Source organism: Miniopterus schreibersii (assembly GCF_964146895.1).
Source record: "Miniopterus schreibersii genome assembly, chromosome: 17".
Lineage (NCBI taxonomy): Eukaryota > Metazoa > Chordata > Mammalia > Chiroptera > Miniopteridae > Miniopterus > Miniopterus schreibersii.
In genome coordinates, this window is record NC_138117.1 from 9,386,067 (window position 1) to 9,403,767 (window position 17,701).

Below are 17,701 nucleotides of genomic sequence, written 5' to 3' on the forward strand. Positions count from 1 at the left end.
CCACTGGCGTGAGCTCCTGAAAGAACGGGGGACCTGAAGTCAGCTTAGGAAAAGCGGCATTCACCAACCATGAGACCAAGTAGTCATAATATGGGAGCAAAACCTGGGAGCACACCTGGAGAGCACAAAAGGATTCACTGGTTTATAGGTGCTTACTCTTAAATAATAGGGTATGTGGAGATTAGGGAATAATTCAGGATCCGTTGAGTAACACGGGCTGTGCATCAGGACGTGAGCACGCTTGAACAGTTAGGCCTAAGTAGAATATGCTGTGCCACAAAGGTTCAAATGAGCACCGCATAGCAGTACATTCACACGAAGAGGGCTTGGAGCCTCCCTCTCATTGCGAGTTGTGATGGATTTTAGGTTTTTGAGATGCTTTCAAGGTTTCAGCTATCCTAAAATTCTTGGTGTGTCTAAAACTTTCACTGGCCTTTAATAACTACTTAGTTTTAGCTGCTCAACATAGGAAGGAGGTTTTTACCCTATGAATTTTTTGTACTATTTTCCATAAAGTATATGTCCCTTAGCCTTAAGGATGTAGAACAAGTTGTTATTTCTTAAAATTTTACATAGTATGTATCTCAACAGTGATTGCTATGCTGACAATGGGAATTTCCCCCCAAAACTCTAATTCCTAGGTAGAAAGAGAAGAAAAACAATTCGAGATGGAAAAAATAAAAACAAAATCCTGCCATGTTTGTCATCAAACTTATTATAATATTATAACAGAAATGCACACAAATTTCAAATGTTCAGTCAAGTAGGGTAATATTACTTCCATTTTTCAATACATAGAATACTTTATAAGAGATGGTGAGCATCCTGCTCTAATGAAAATGGTGACAATATACTTACATTATTGATACAAGAAGCCCATGTTCATGGACCACCAAGCTTACTTCCTGCGATGATAAATGACTATATAAAGTCTCATACATTTTAATTATAATATGTAGTGTTCCCTTCCCCATCCCCCATGGTTTTCTAACGGTAGTGTGTTATCATCAAAAATATTTCCCAAAGCCTATGTGACTTATTGCTCCAATGTAATCCACACTTAAGTTCTTATTCAATTAGTTAATTGTGAGTATTACTAACCAAGGGAGACAGGAAAGGAAAGAAATGAGTATGCCTCAGTTGGAGTCCCGGATTTGATTCACTAGCTGTATCAATGTGAGAAAATCATTCAAACTTTCTGACCTCCTACCTGCTCTAAATGGTTTTCAAAAAAGTCATTTGTGGCCCTGGTTAGCATGGCTCAGTGGGTAGAGCGTCAGCCCATGCACAGAAGGGTTGAGGGTTCCACTCCAGGTCAAGGGCATGCATCTGGGTGGTGGGTTCACTCCCCACCCCAGGTCAGAGCAAGTGAGGAGGGCAGCCAGTAGCAACCAGTCCATGTGCCTCTCTCACATCAACGTTTCTCTCTCTTTTCCTCTCTCTCTTCCCCTTCCCCCCTCCCTTCCGCTCTCTCTGAAAAGCAATGGAAAAAATAGCCTCAGGTGAAGATTAACAACAAAAGTCATCTGTGCATGGGAAATTGGTCTGTGTAATATAAAATGCTCTATCCGTATAAATTATTATTATTATTTCTCTTTAAATATCAACAATGTAATGCCATTAACACAAACGAAATAAAATAGAAATAAGGTTGCATCTTGCTTTTAAATTTATCTTGCTAAAATAATTAAGCAAGGAGGCCATTAGACTGGGGTGGCCCTGACGCTCTAAAACCTACAGAAGCAAACCAAAACCTGAGCCAGAGTCAACGCAACTGAATGCAAGAAAGTGAAATTTAAGAACAGCCAGCAAGGCTGTCCCAAATAAGGCAGATACTTAAGCTACAGCCAATCAAATAATCGCTTTGCTTCCGCACCTTCTCTGTTAAAGCCTTTCCCTGGGGGCTCCGCGCTAGGGCACCCTAACCGCTTTCAGTCAGTCCTGCCCAATTCTAACCAGTGTCTGCTCAAATAAAGTCTTGAAACTTTTAATGGGCCTCAGTTTATCTTTTAATAGTATTATCTCAGCTTTGATTCCAGAAATGAATTATACCGGGTTTCGGAATGGTAACGGAAATAACTATTTTCATGGTTCAAGCAGACCAACAGATCATCTTCTAGTCATCAAAAGTGATATTTTCACTAAACTGTAATAAGAGGTTAGTGACAGTGATGATTAAAGGGTATTTTACTGATCTGGACATAGTTAAGTATGATTGTCCATAAATAGGTATGTCATTGCCCGTGGTAGGATAAATATATGTACATATGTATGTCCATGCACGTATAAGTACATAAGTGTATCTATGGAGAAAGAGTTTTCATTGACTCCTCATTATAAAATCTTGCTGAATAAAAAAACCCAAAAAACTACACATTTCTGATTAGTTCATTTGGGGTTTTCCTTCTTACTCACTGAATGCACAAAACCTCTTCAGAGCCATTATGGCTAAAGAACTACAAGAACAGGTAAAAAATGTACATAAAAGGTACAAATTTGACCCAAATGGTTATTTTGTTTGACACATATCATATCACAGTTGGTAGCTACAGTGTTTATTTGAACTGAAACACTGATTAAGTCCTTTGCCAGTCCTGTTTTTACAAACACATACAAAGCTAAATATACCAACCCTCATTTAATCAGGAGAAACATGCCTAGCATGTCAGGCAGTCATTGTTGTTATTACCAATAAACAAAAAAGTATATGTTTCCCCAGTCCCAGTGCTGAAATGTGCTCTGTGTTTATGGAGTAAGCTAAAGAAAAAAACCCTTCCCGGTTAAGAGTTGGTCAAGTGGCCTAGGGGTATACCTGGGTCTCCACATCTGTCAGCTTTCTGGTTTGCTCTGCGGTCTGAGAGAGGAGGCTGGTTCCTATCTCGAGCATGGTGGCCGTGTGGTTCTGAACTGCATTCTGCTGTATCTGGGCCATTTCCGACTTCATATTTTCCACAACGTAATTCTCAATCTGCAAAAGATAAAGGAGAAAATATACTACATTATAAGCAAAGCCTCTCAGTTGGAGCAAGTAATATTTACAATGACAAAACGAGACACAGCTGGCAAATCAGCCATCTGGCGGGGACCCTCTGCATCTCTGGGAGTCAGGGAAATTGGAGCAGAGCACGCAGAAATCCAGTTGTTAACAAACTGCTAATAGACTGATACGTACATGTAATCATCACAGTCATAATGAAAATTTGCACTTGGATAGTGCTTTCTTGTTTTCAGCATCATCTCAACCCTCAGAGCAAAGATGTGAGAGTTAGGCAGGGATTGCCTCATTGTTATTTTTATTTTATACTTCAGAAAACAGAGTAAGAGAAACTCAATAATGAGCTCAAGGTCACCCAACAGGAGGAACGCAGCAGAGTTAGCGTTAGTTAGATCATTTAAACCTAGATCTTGGTTCTCCGGCCTTTCCACTACACCCTACTGACCACTCATCTCAGAAAAATTCAGCCTTCTTCCATTTCTGTAATGAAAAGTAAAGGCCATGCTGAGTTAGGGAAATGGAGCAAGGGGTGGGAAGAGGGCTGATGCCCAAAACACAGGCTTTTAAAGGAATATTAAAGTATAGGAAGCACATATGAAATGAGCTGCAGAGCCCCAGAGCTAGGCAAAATCACTCTCGTTGCTCCTTTGCAAGTTAAAAAAAAATAATAATAAGGCACTGCAAGTAGCCAATAAAGCTGCATTTGCCCTTCTCGCCTTGGGTAGTATTTAGTCCTATTTATGGTGCCATCTTAGAGAATACTATGGTTATAAAATAAATGGTATACCACCGGGGCCAAGAAGAATCACTAAGTGACTTACTATGAGGGAGTCTGGTAGGCATCTGGGAGAAATACAGCTAAGCAGATGCACTGCTCGAAAAACAGAGAGGAAGCCTGCGCCTCCCTGTCAGAGCACTTAATTCCCCCACCCCCACCCCGTGCGGTGACTACATTTTATTACCCAATTACACATATGGGGAAATTGCATCCCAGAGAAGTCAGGTCCAAGGCCACACACCACAAAAACAGCCAGACTTGGATTTGAGTGCTGAAGTCCTTAACTTTCATACCAACACTTTTAACCACTTGAGAGCTCTGCCAAGTTGTGCTTCACAATCTCGGTTCCAAATCATTAACAGCTACGTGACTTTTACTGATTTAGTGATCCATAACGCATCCGTTACTTTATAATCCATAGTGACGTTACTGTCATGTAACAGATATAGTCAAAAACTAAATTCCTCTTTGTGAAACTTTGGCAGTTTACTTTCTAACACCATCACTTGCTTATTTCTATTTATGAAATATGAATGAATCTGCCTCAAGCTAAAGAAAAGGCAAGGTAAGAACCAAACTCATATTGTTTTTAATAAATCCTTTGGTCCTTGGTCAATATAAGGTAACTTCCCTTCCCCCTTTATTCCCAAATTAGAAGTGGGGGGTTCAATCTATAAAAATTGATTATAAAGCAAATAAAAAGTAGATTAAAATAAATATCTGGAAATCATCTTAACCAAATGTAAGGTCCCTAAGCCAAATCTTGGCATTATTCCAATTGAACTAACACATTTAAACAGCAATGGAAGGAACTGTAAAGGAGGGCAGGTCAGAGTATCAAACATCTGATGGTGTGGGTTCCGCATTGTATGCGCCCCCTTTTCCTAATCATATTCCTTCCATTTCTTTTGGGACACAATCAGTTCCACCTTCAAAACAAATGCTTCAGGTGGAGTTGCCCCCCAACCCCCCCCGAGTCAGGAGCAGGTACATGTTTGCGCCTGAAAACCAGAATGTCCTGCTCTTACTTAGAGAGAGTGAACAGTTCATGAATAGACAAATATTCTAAGCAAGGCCACTAAGGCTCTGGAATTTTGTCCAACAAATTCCCAAAAGAAATTTCCTTTACCTCTGTGGTTAGTAGGCTGGTGATACATATGCCTGAGACTTCACCACAAAACCAGAGCCAGCCTAAGAATGAAGCCAACTCAGAAAGACAGACAGACAGACACAGACAGAGAGACAGACAGACAGACAGAGAGATAGACACAGATAGGCAGACAGAGAGACAGACAGACAGACAGACAGATAGATAATATTTTTAAAATACTTTTTTAATCCTCAGCTGAGGATACATTTTTATTGATTTTTAGAGAGTGGGGGAGAGAGAGAGAGAGAGAAACATCAATGTGAGAGAGAAACATCAATGATGAGAGAGTCACTGATCGGCTGCCTCCTGCACACCCCCGACTGGGGATCGAGCCCACAACCCGGGCCTGTGCCCTGACCGGGAATCGAACCCTGATTGCCTGGGTCCTGGGTCGACGCTCAACCACTGAACCACGCCCAGCTGGGCTATTGTGCTTTTTTAAACTGTAAAAGTTAATACCAGCAAAGCAAAATAACTGCTTTATGCCAGCATTCATCACAAGCAACTTCCCAATTCTGCTGGCTCTGTTGTAGAAATAAAGTAGGTCTCCAACCTATACTGAAATCCTCATTTGGGCTGCCATGATGAGTAACATGAATATAACTCTAGTTAATTATTTTTCAATAAAACGGGGCTGTTTTCTTTAGGAGTAACTGCCTTTTAATGCAAAAGGTAATGGCACATGTAAGTAGCAGAACCCAGATGTAGCTGATTTAAAGGCCGAGGAGAGAGACAGAAGTCAAATATACAACGTGTGATTAATAAGGAGCACTACTTCCACCTTATCTCCAAACATTCCTCTGTAGATGCATAACTATGAAATCCATCTTGATGCGCCCTATCAGCTGGGTTCAGGAAAGTTTTGCAAGAAATTTGACTGTCTTCATGCATTACCTACCGGTTTTTAAATGTTTACAGAATATGATGGCTCCATCGAGGTTCAATATTTTATAAATATCTAAGATGTGAATTTTAAGCTTTGAAGTTATAGAGCACAAGAGCCAATGGGTTATAAAGTAGGAGACGCCTAATCTGAATCATACAATTATCTGACTACACTGCCACTCTCAGTGTTTGACTACAGAGTCTTATAAGTATTGGCCAAAATACTTATCAATAGTATGCAGGATGTGATCTGAAATGAGATAATGAATAAGTGATCATTTTTAAGGAAATAATGTTACATTTCTAAAGTGATTTAGTGTTTACAAAGAGCCTTCACACACACTGACTCTTACACCAACCCTATGGGGGAGTATTGACTCCATTTCATGGTTTAAGAAATGGATGCTCAGAGACCTCACGTGATTTGATAGAGATGATCTATCTTCTGATGTTCCACCAACCTCAGAGCTGTGGGAAATGCTCTGTTGATGGACTGGTTGGCTGGTTGACTGACTGATTGGCTAATTTCATTTTTTAGCTAGCTGATTGAGAATTCATTGACTTATTCCTTTGAGAAAAACATGCATCATTAGAGGGTGATTCCTTCACTCTGCTTGACCATGTTGGAGGCTAAGTTAATTTGAGGCGAGGGGAGAGGCTCTAGGGCCAGGTACATGAAATTTACTTTGCCAGCATTTTTAATACCATGGGTCCTTTAAAATCCTCTCATTGGTTCCTACCTTTTTATCTTAGTATGTAGTTTTTAACGTTTCTTTACGTCTGCTGATTCTATTTCTATAAGCCGCTGTAAAATATAACAAAGGGATAACAACAACGACAATACACTCCGCCTCTACTAAGGCTGGTACATACCAGGTTTTGAAAATGTGTAGCTTATTGACTCCTCATACCAACCTAGGCACTGAATTCACTTTCCTCATTTCACTGATAAGAAAACAGGCTCAGGGAAGTTAAACAAATTGTCTATGATCACACAGTGAGTCAGTGAAAGAGCTGGTATGTTACTTTGAAAGTAGCTAAATGGCCGCACAGGCTTGTACTCCATTCTAAAGGATAGTCACCCATCACACACAAGCACGCTACCCCCAATGTCACAGGCAAATTCTGGTAACACAATATTTATGCAGGAAATACATAAAATGAAGGCTACGGAACTGATGAGATAAAACTTGTTCAAAGATATAATTTCTCAAGTTTTTTATTTAATCACTTTCACACTGATTGATAGCTATACTATCTTGGGAAATGGTATAGGTAATGAGAAAAAATATATACGGTCAACTGTATTACCAATAGCATTATTAATTAGACAAATAATATTTTTAAGATGTCAAGATGATCACCCATTCACAGTTTACTCATATATTGCTTGCCCATGTCTTTTGCCCACCAACTAATAGAGAATCAATGCTACCATTTTCTTTTATAAGAAAGTTTTTGAAGAATTCTCTTACTGGGCCCTCAAACTTTTTGCTGCTTCATGTTCCTGAGAACCAAAATCTGTGTGAGGTTATGACATGTCTTTGCCTGTGAAATGCATTCTCTATCATTTCACTTCAAGAGATAACTTCAAGGGATCTCTTAAATGAGAGCATATCTTAAAGCACAAAGAATAGAATTTCTCCATGTAATTCTTATGAAAATAACATTTTAAGCCCTATAAAAATTGACAAACATTGTTCACTTAAAATATGTTGTAGATTAAGTGGACTCTTGATGAATGTTGGCGCATATGGTATTACTCAGTTATGGCAAAACAGCCATGAAATAAAGTAAAAGGGTAAATATGGGAAAGCAATAAAAAGGTAAAACAATGCAAAAAATGCCTTATCATTGTTTCATAAATCAGTGGCAATATTGAAAAGCTAGGTTTATGGTTTTATAAAAATAAAATGGCTGAAGCCAAATATATTATTTGCAGGAATTTCTATTATTAGATTCCTCAGTATACTGCTTCTTTTACCAAAAGAAGTAGAATTGTCTCTTTAGACAACAGATCTATTGAACTGACATTAGAAATAGTTCCTGTACTGATATGTGTGACATGAATCCCATTTCTCATTTCCGTATCTGAAGGAACACTTGCTATTTATAGAAGAAAGAACCATCTGAATAAGTGAGCTGGAAGAGACATTAAATATTATGAGCTCTAAGGATCTTGTTTTCTAGACATGGAGACTGAGGTCAGAGCATATATGCTACAGAAAGCAAGGTGGAAAAACTAATTAATGTCAGATGTTGGGCTGCGGCCACTCAGTGTGTGGGGAACTCAGACTTACATCACGCAAGGCCAACACCAATGGCTGCCAGTATTGTTGGCCCACCCCCTGGTTCTTACCCAATTCCTTGCTTCTTACTACTTGCTTTACTTCTGCTGGCTCCTAATTTGAAGCTCTCCTTTCACAATACCAATTCACCACCATCAGTTTTGGGGGTGTTGACTTTGCTTCCTGCACTTGATCCTTGCTTCCTAGTCCTGATGCCCACCAACTGTTCCTCCAACACTGAGTCTCAGCATCCCCCTGATTTTATTCTTCCTATGTTTCACCCCACAAAGTGGCAACAAACCAGGACCAGACTCTAAAACTAGTTCAGGCTTACTAACCCTGCACCAGTTCAATTTACTCCTGGCAAATATGGGATAAATACATCCTACACCTAGTGCCAGATATTACAAGTACAAAGGGCTGTCTTGTAGAAAACAGACAATATATCCATGGGTCATTTCAAAAGAATTGGTAAATACTCTGATGGAGTTTACCTCTAACTGCCTTTCTTCCTATAAATATACTTATCTCTGTTTGATAGGGAGAAGCTCTCAGCTACTGATATTAATAATGTGAGAGGACATTTGTTACATCACCTCCAATGGAGTAGTAGCAACACCTCCATTGAGGCATATGGAGCAGCTAAGCTACCGAAGACACGCCAGAAAACCCCATATGAACAAAATCTTCTGCAATCATTTTTCTTGGTTATGATTCTTTTAAGACCACATTTTTGTGGCTTCTGAAAGTTGCCAGTCACATATAGTGTCCCAGATTTGGGCGAGGATCCAAGCCATTCTCTCCTCATATGAACAAAAGACACGTTTCCAGTGCCAAAACACATTTTACGAGCCTGGCACCTCTCTTTTACACCCATCTTCTCACACCCAGAAAGAGTCAGAGTCATGAAACTTTGAAAATATTTCTAAGTGTCTGTTTAATTTTTTCCTTTGCATTTTTTAAAAATGGCAGATGGTATATAAAAAGCACACTCAGCCAGGAGTCAGGTTATCTGGACTCTAATCTAGGTACTATTGTTGATTTACTCCATGAACTTGGGCAAGTCACTTAAGCAATTTGGGTTTCAGATCTTCATCTATGAAGTGAAGGGCTGGCTTAGGTTATTTAAAATGTTTCTCTTGAAGCTCTCAAATTACTTGATTTAAAACTTCTTTTATAAAGTACAAAAGTCCACAAATTTTTAATTTTTATTTATTATAGAAAATTAAAATATGAATGTACACGTCTATGTTTATAAAATGTATAATACACACCCTTAATGGCAGTTAGAAAACAATGATATAGGAACACAGTAGAAAAGCCCTGGATCAAGTCTCTAGAGCAGGCACATCTGTTTTAAGATAAAGAGCTAGAATTTCTGATTCCCTTAATCCCCAGGCACCATTCTGTCCAAAATATATCCCTTGTCATTCATCAACACAACCTGGCTTTCTTCCTATGTTTTTTTTATCAACGAAGGGCACCACCACCTACCCATTTGTCCAAGCCACAGAAGTCCTCTTTACTACTCCTTGCCTTCATTTTCTGCACTCAGTTGGCCCCAGACTGCGTTGCTCCTGTTTCTTGAAGGACGCCTAGATCTATCCCTCTCCCCCTCCCTTTCTCCCTACCACATCTCTTCATCTTCACTGGCACTGACTTAGATCAGATTCTCGTCATTTTTCTTCTGGATTTGTTAATGGCCCCAGAACTGGTCTCCTGACTCCAGCCTTGCTTCCTCCAATCCATCATCCATGGCATAACCAAAGGGATCTGTTTAAAACATAAATATGGCCTCATCGTGGCACTGCTTAAACCCGTTCAGTGGCTTCCACTACCTGCAGATCAAGTCACAACTCCTTAATCGGCACAGAAGAATCATTACGATCTGGACTCAGCTTCCCTCTCCCTAGGCGTACCCTATGCTTCAGATGTACCAAATTATTTGCATTTTTCCAAACATACATCAGTTTCTTTTGCTTCCATGCTTTTGCACATGGCTTTGCTCTGCCTGGAATGTTGCTTTTCTACCTCACCTTCCCCTTTCCTGCTTTTTAATATTCAGTTCAGGCTTTTCCTCCTCAACAGAATGTTTCACGCCTCCCCCCCCACCCATAATACTCTTCCTTTGAACTTCTAGAGCACCCTGTGCCTCTTTTTCTCACCACCCCCGTATACCATTAGCTCCTTGAAGGCGAGCACTCTCTTGCTCAGCTTGGTATCACTGAGTGCATGGCACATGTGGGTCCTCGGTAATATTTAGATAAGTAAATTAATGCATGAATGAATAAACTGTGTATGAAAATACTAACAGCCTCCAACTGTGCACTTAGCCTAGTTACAGTTCTTCCTGAAAGTACAAAAGGTCATGTTACCAATTATTAATGATGCCTTTTTGAATGTCAATGGGACCAATGGAAATGATGCAAAAGAAGACAGGTATGAAGACAAATATCCTCCCTCCTGGGCCACCACCTTGTCTTACTGTATCTTCTCTCTTTTTCCCCCACTTATCTCTATTATGGGTAATTATTTAAATTAAGTAAAATCCAACAAACACATTGAACATGAATCAAGTTTTCATCACTGTGCTTTATTACAAAATTCCAGCAAAAGAACAACTAAAACTTGATTTTGACGACCAAGACTGTTCACAATGCGAGTGTGTTGCAAGTGCTGGGATGAAGGCCCCAATGCCCTGCCTGCCTGGGCAGGACGAGGGACAGAATGAAGCTTCTAAATGAGCGAATGAAGGAAGTCTTCCCGGAGGAGGGGAAGTCCCAAATGAGTCTGCCATGGAGGGCATAAAGTTCTTAAGTCTGCTTAATACGCAGAAATGTGGCCTGGGAAACCTGGAGGATGGGGAGATGGAAGGAAGCGGGGGGAAACTGTGACTGCATGCAAGGGGTGTGCTTGCTTAGGAACGATGACTTGGGTGGCCACCTCCTGGAATATGCTGCTCCGGAAATGGAGAAATCAGTCACAAACAAGGGCATGTCATTGAGGTCACACATACAGGACTATTAATTTTTTAAAAATATACATCTTTATTGATTTCAGAGAGAGGAAAAGAGAGGGAGAAAGGGAGACGGAGAGAGAGAAACATGAATCATGAGAGAGAATCATTGACTGGCTGCCTCCTGCACGAACCCTACTGGGGATGGAGCCCGCAACCCAGGCATGTGCCCAACTGGAAATCGAACTTTGATCTCCTGGATCCTAGGTCGATGCTCAACCCTGAGCCACGTCCGTCCAGGCAGGACTATTAATTTTTAGTATGAAACTGATATAAAAGACTTAGGTATATAATTTCTTTACCATATTTTCAAACGTTAAACCCCTTTAATAACATATGTAAGTGCATGTGTGTGTATATGAGTGTATATTTACTTGCACGTATATGCTCTCTCACACTCATATATTCCCACACTCCCGACCTATGTGTGTCAGGTTCTCTATTCAGATCTTCTGGCTTTGTTCATTTAATTGTAGTTTCATTAAAGGCCCATATAAAATAACCAATGCATTACTTTCCTTTTGATCAAGTGTATTTTATGTCACATTTAATCACTATAGATCAGTGATTTTCAACCTTTTCATCTCTTGGCACATAAACTAATTACTAAAATTCCGCGGCACACCAAAAAATGTATTTTTTGCTGACCTGACAAAAAAAGTAGGTATAATTTTGATTTATTCACACCAGAGGGCTATTGTGTTGGCTGTTGTCATTTTTTTATTTGATAGTCTAAGGGAAAAGAGGTCAGTGCCCCTAACTAACAGTCAGGTATTAAATGTTGTAAAAATTCTAGCCGCACATCGGTTGAAAATCGCTGCTATAGACAATGCCTGTTAAACAGCCATGGCAGTATTCTGCCTAACAACTGAGGAACATTTTCCCCAAATTCTGAATTTATACTCTGATGACAGAAAAATGGGAAGAACCACAAAGCAATTTTGTACACATTGCTTTTATATCAATGAAAGTGATAATTTTTAAATAAAAAAGAAATTGTTCCCAACAGAAAATTGGAAACATACCTTCCTTTAATTTAATGCTTTTTAGCTTCTTGCTTATGTTCTGGAATGAAATTTAACCCCTGAATGCCGCATATAAATACATTCTGGTTCATTTACAAAAAGAAGCCTTTGCCATCTGAACTAGAGACCACCCAGCAGACAGTAGATTGTGCGGATTGATGCAGTAAAAGAGAATCTCCACTGGATAATTCTAAGAAACATCTTTGCAAACTACTTTTTTTCCCCTCATATGACAGATGACAGTGATGCAAATGATTAGCTTATGATGTTTAACTTAAAAAACACACCACCCTACATTAAATGAAACACTGCAGGACAAATCATGCAATTTAAATGCTCAACAGATGATATAAGGGACTCAGTTGCAGAAATTCAAAAGCCTTAATAATTAAGGGATTTATAGATTTTTCAGGAATACTATTACTAGATAGAAAATTGCAGTCATTTTACTCTGGTATTTCATACGAAATTGCAAGGTATTAGCACTTAAAATCTAACCTCATTCCAACAAATGTCGTCTGTTCAACATTTTGACTTTTTGGGTGCTTACTTTCCCATATATGCTGTTTCTTTTCATGAAATAAAGTTGCTCTATTAGTCTTCCTTCTCTTCTGTAACATTTCTAAAGATCATGGTTGCTTTTTTAAATTAACTTTCCTTTGCTTAAACATGGCAAAATTAATGGTAAAAGTGTGTGTGTGTGTGTGTTTTCTGTACAATATGGGATTACTCAGTGGAACATACATAAATTTGTACAGGCATAAAACTGTCAACGTCACTGTATAATAAACATTCCAAAGCATGATGTGTGAGGTCTAACTAATTTTTCTTGAATATTTGTTGAGTAGTTCTTATTTAAATTACCCTTGGTCCAACTACTGGAAAGATTGCTAGGGTGAAAATGGTCAAAGTATAAGAGAGGGACAATGACTGCTGACATCTTATAAAAGAAATGAAATCCCTGTTTTTCCTCACTTTGATCAAAGGACTACAAACACTGGGCATTGTTTCTTCTTTCACAAAGACCAGTTTGGTACCCTGGTGATACTTGTTATATTTCAAGTGCTACTGGAGGAGAGCCCAAATTAACATGACAATGAATTGGTCTCTTAGAATTAACCATACACAAGAGAGAAGGAAACTAAGCATGAATAACTGCTAAAATACCTGCTCCCCTTACCACATGTACTGCCAGGGGAATTTTGTAAAAGTCCATCTTAAAGAGACAAATCTAGTTTTGGGAGCTGTAGATCATCACCTCACAGTGTTCCTTCTGATTTCATCCTGTCCTCAACAAGCAAAGACCCCTCAAAACCTCATCTTTTTCACTAACTGAAAGAAGACTGGTAATTTATTGGAAAGTCTAAATCTTGGGATCTTAAAAATATTTTTAAAATCATGAAACATTGATAATAGAGACCATGACACTAGCATTAAGATTTAGCAGATGTCATTTTTGACATATTTACTTTGAACTTATTTCTTTTGTAGTAAGAAATAAAATGTAGCACAGACAGCAAAGCACCCTCTCCATGCACATGCTGGAATCAACGATTATCCAGAATTTGATGTGGACTTACACTACACAGGTATATAACCAAAACAATAACTACGCCATGGAGTGTATTTTCGAGACTTACAAAGATTTTCCATGTTGCAGAGATTTTCAACCTTTTTCATCTCATGGCACACATAAACTAACTACTAAAATTCTGTGGCACACCAAAAATATGTATTTTTTGCCGATCTGACAAAAAAAAGGTATAATTTTTATTCATTCACACCAAAGGGCTAGTGTTGTGTTGGCTGCTATCATTTTAAATTTTTTATTTTGTTAACATTTTTATTAACCTCCCATTATTTGTGGGCATTTTCCCAACTCAAAAAGTCTTTGTGTAATTGTTTTAATGGCTATATATACCAAAATTTAAGTCCAATGAACAAACAAGACATTTCAAGAACCAAGTAACTAAATAAGTTTGGCAATAATCATTTTAAGTGACTTCTGATGTCAGCAGTAAGAAACTTCCAAGTAATACAATTCTGGATTACTGTTATTAAATTATGATATGATAGTAAAGCATTAACAACTCATAGTCAGTCTGCTCATTCATTCATTAAGCAAACACTCACTGAGTATCTACTGTTTCATAGGCATTATGCTAGGCTGCATTAATATCAATATTAAGAGACTTCTTTGTAAGAGCCTTAAAAATATTGTAGCAGCATTTAACACATTTTAACAAATGAAAAAAATTCACCCCAAATCCTACTGTACCTTCTCCACTCATTATACTTACTACTTAGTGTCTGTCTCTCCCACTAAACTGTGAACAACTTGAGAACAAAGACTGTTATCTCCCCTGTATCTCCTCTATAAAACAAGTTCAACACTGGTTTGCTGGATGACTTTACCTTTACAATCTAAACTTTTTTTGGCTGTACTTACACAATGGAATACTACTTGGCTATAAAAAAGAAGGAATCTTACCCTTTGTAACAGCATGAATGGACCTGGAAAGCATTATGCTAAGTGAAATAAGCCAGTCAGAGGAAGACATGCACCATATGATTTCACTCATATGTGGAATCGAATGAACAAAATGAACAAACAAGCAAAACAGAGACAGGTTTATAAATAGAGAGCAGGCTGACAGCTGTTGTGAGAGGGGCTTGGGTGAGGGGCTGGAGGGATTGTGCCAAAAAAAGAGAGAAAAAAACTCATTTTTAAATTTGACAATCTAAGGGAAAAGAGATCAGTGTCCCTAACTAAATAGTCAGGTACTGCATGTTTTAAAAATTCTTGTGGCACATGGTTGAAAATCACTGCCTTATTGTATGGTTCCTTCAACATTTTCATTTTTTAAATTATGGTTATGTTTTTGAGACTTAGACATATTAGCAGTGTAGTTTTATTACAAATTATGGGACAGAGTTAGTAAAGTTAACTGCTAATAAAATAGTCTTGTACCCAAAGGCCTGACTTACTCTGCAGAGAAGAGTATAAACTAGTTAGACCCATTACCCAGAGTTCTAGCTCTGTGACTAGAAGGAACAAATATTCCTCAGCTTCTCACAAAGCCCCTGGGGATTCTCTAAGGAGCAGAGGGAAAGCTGTGTGATGCATCTCCCCCCATTTATAGACTCTACCTCAAGAATCCATAGGAACAGTTTTTATCTTTGGCAAATAGTTGTCTCCCAAAATAAATTGAGAAAGCAATTAGGGGGTTGAGAAAAAAAGGGAAACAGGAAACAGTTAACAAAACTAAAACTGAATTCCACAGTCCTTCTCATGAGTTACTACATTAAGATTTTTAAATAAAAATGACCACAATTATAAAGACACAATTTTCAGCTTCCAGGCAGCATTCCACTGAGTAGATTGCGTAGTCTACATTTTAAGGTACAAAGTGACTAAAAAGTACCAGTTGTACATGGCTTAAAAAAACTTTCTGTTCAACATAATAAGTAGTATACAAAATGATATATTTAGAACGTTCTCAATTATGGGTAAGTGTACTCAGACACATTTGTGTGCACTGGAAAAAGAAAAGAAAAATCACTGAATTGTGAACAGTGCCTGTCTCTGGCTGATGGGAAATAGAGGTGAATTTTACCTTCTTCTTGAAATGATCAGAAATGTTCCACTTCAAGAAAAATGAGGATTTCATTTTATATCCAGAAACAAACACCATAGGAATAAAAGAAAGACAGAAATGTGCTTAGAACACATTCACTGAGTGGGACACTGGTGAATATCTGGCAGTATAGTGGCAGCCTGGTCAGAGCGAGCCTGGAGAACAGCACCGTGACCCACAGATGCGCCCCCGGGTTCTGCTGGTTTTCTCCATCCAATGCTGTCCCGTTTTGTCAAGTCTGTAACAATAGCCGTTGTTTATTGAGCACCTCCTATCTGCCAGCCAAGGAGCTAAGGTTCCATGTACTTCCTCCAGCTATTCCTCACGGCAGCCCTTTGGAATATCGTTGCCGTCTTAGGCCAATGTGATGGTCGGGTTCGGAGCAATTAAGGAACGTGGCCACTGAGCCCCGAGGCTGGCGCTGGCATTCAAACTCGTCTGTCTCATGCCCAAGTACATTCTCTTCCCCCTCCAGCCGGCGTCGGCTCCTCGGTTAGGGCCGGATCACAAACAGGCCGCTCCCTGCCCAAATCTGTCCAGTGGAAGTGTTTTGTTTGGCTAGCATGTTATTTTTAAGTAGTGTCAAGCCTTTAGCCAGGAAACACAGTCTCCAATTAGCCACTGTCCCTACCTCTCTCTGACACAAGACTCCTGGCCCTTTTAGTTATTGAGATAAGCTGCCCAAGAAAAAGACATTTGAGTTGCCACCAGCTGGGGGAGGGGGAGCGGAAGAAAGGCACCAAGCATTTGACTATCACTTTCCAATGTTAAAAGAAAAAAAACCCCTCTTCAGTCACTTGTTCCCTCTTTTTTAAACACAATGAAAAATCCCCTTCACCCTATCATGCTTAGGAATATTAAAAGGGTGACTGGGTCAGTAAGTAGTGGGCCCTTTGCGGTCTTCTTAAACCAAGCATAAAGTAACTATTTTATAATATGACAAGGTGACTTGTTCTTTCCTCAGTTCCTCGATGATATGCTATTTATGGCCTCATTATTTATCCTTGCTGAAAAGTATTAGTATTTTCTTTCATTTACTCAACCAGAACAGCGATACCATCTTCATATGGCATATGGGTTAGTGCCATGCTTGCTCTCCTGTTCATTACAACATCATACCTTCAAATAAAATTTCCAGTAAATACTTATAATGTTCATATACACACTAAAAACTTTTTCTCATAGAGTGTACTCTACTATTATGATTTTTTATGATTTTTTAAAAGCTTACCCAAAAAGGTCATCAATAGCCTTCAAACAATCCTTCTTTCTTTTGGAAATAAATGTTTTCTAGGTTACTAAATTAAAACACACTAAAACTATGTCTAAATTAAAACTACTAATCTAAAATATTTTTTTAATGTTGCACTCTTTTTAAAAAATTGATTTTTAGAGAGAAAGGAAGAGAGAGGGATAGAGAGATAGAAATATTGGTGAGAGAGAAACATCATCGACTGGCTGCCTCTTGCACGCCCCCTAATGGGGATCGAGCCTGCAACCCGGGCATGTGCCCTGACTGGGAATCGAACCAGTGACTTCTTGCTTCCTGGGTAGAAACCTCTGAGCCCCACCGGCCAGGCTGAACTAAAATAATTTTTGCTCAAAATTTTTTAATTGTTAAAAAAGTAAAGCTGTGCTTACAGTTAAATATACTTACAGAAATTTGCAGATTCGTGTATTTATATAGAATACATAATATGATAAAGTAATAGACTATAACTGTTTCCCTTTGGAAAGGCCGTGACTTATCAATAGGTATAAAATTACAGAATAAATTAGATATTGTCAAAGACATACAGGCACATACACAGATGTGGGTGTGTAATTATGTACATTTATATAATATATACATTTATATACTTTTTATATCAGATAAGCACAGTTCAATAAACATCTACTGAGTCACTTTTATATGTTTTCTATGTT

The 17,701-nt window shown here is 38.7% G+C and overlaps 1 protein-coding gene across 7 annotated transcripts in view; it reads right to left on the bottom strand.

The window, feature by feature from the left end:
- ANGPT1 (angiopoietin 1) overlaps positions 1 to 17,701 on the bottom strand; it is a 222,952-nt gene that overhangs the window by 87,182 nt on the left and 118,069 nt on the right. For all 7 annotated transcript variants that reach the window (XR_013997448.1, XM_081116876.1, XM_081116871.1 and 4 more), the window contains one exon: positions 2,813 to 2,968. Coding sequence is in view for 6 of the 7 variants with exons in the window: in XM_081116871.1 (XP_080972997.1) it covers positions 2,813 to 2,968 (156 nt within the window). In the remaining variant the exon portion in view is untranslated. The remainder of the gene's footprint in view (positions 1 to 2,812; positions 2,969 to 17,701) is intronic.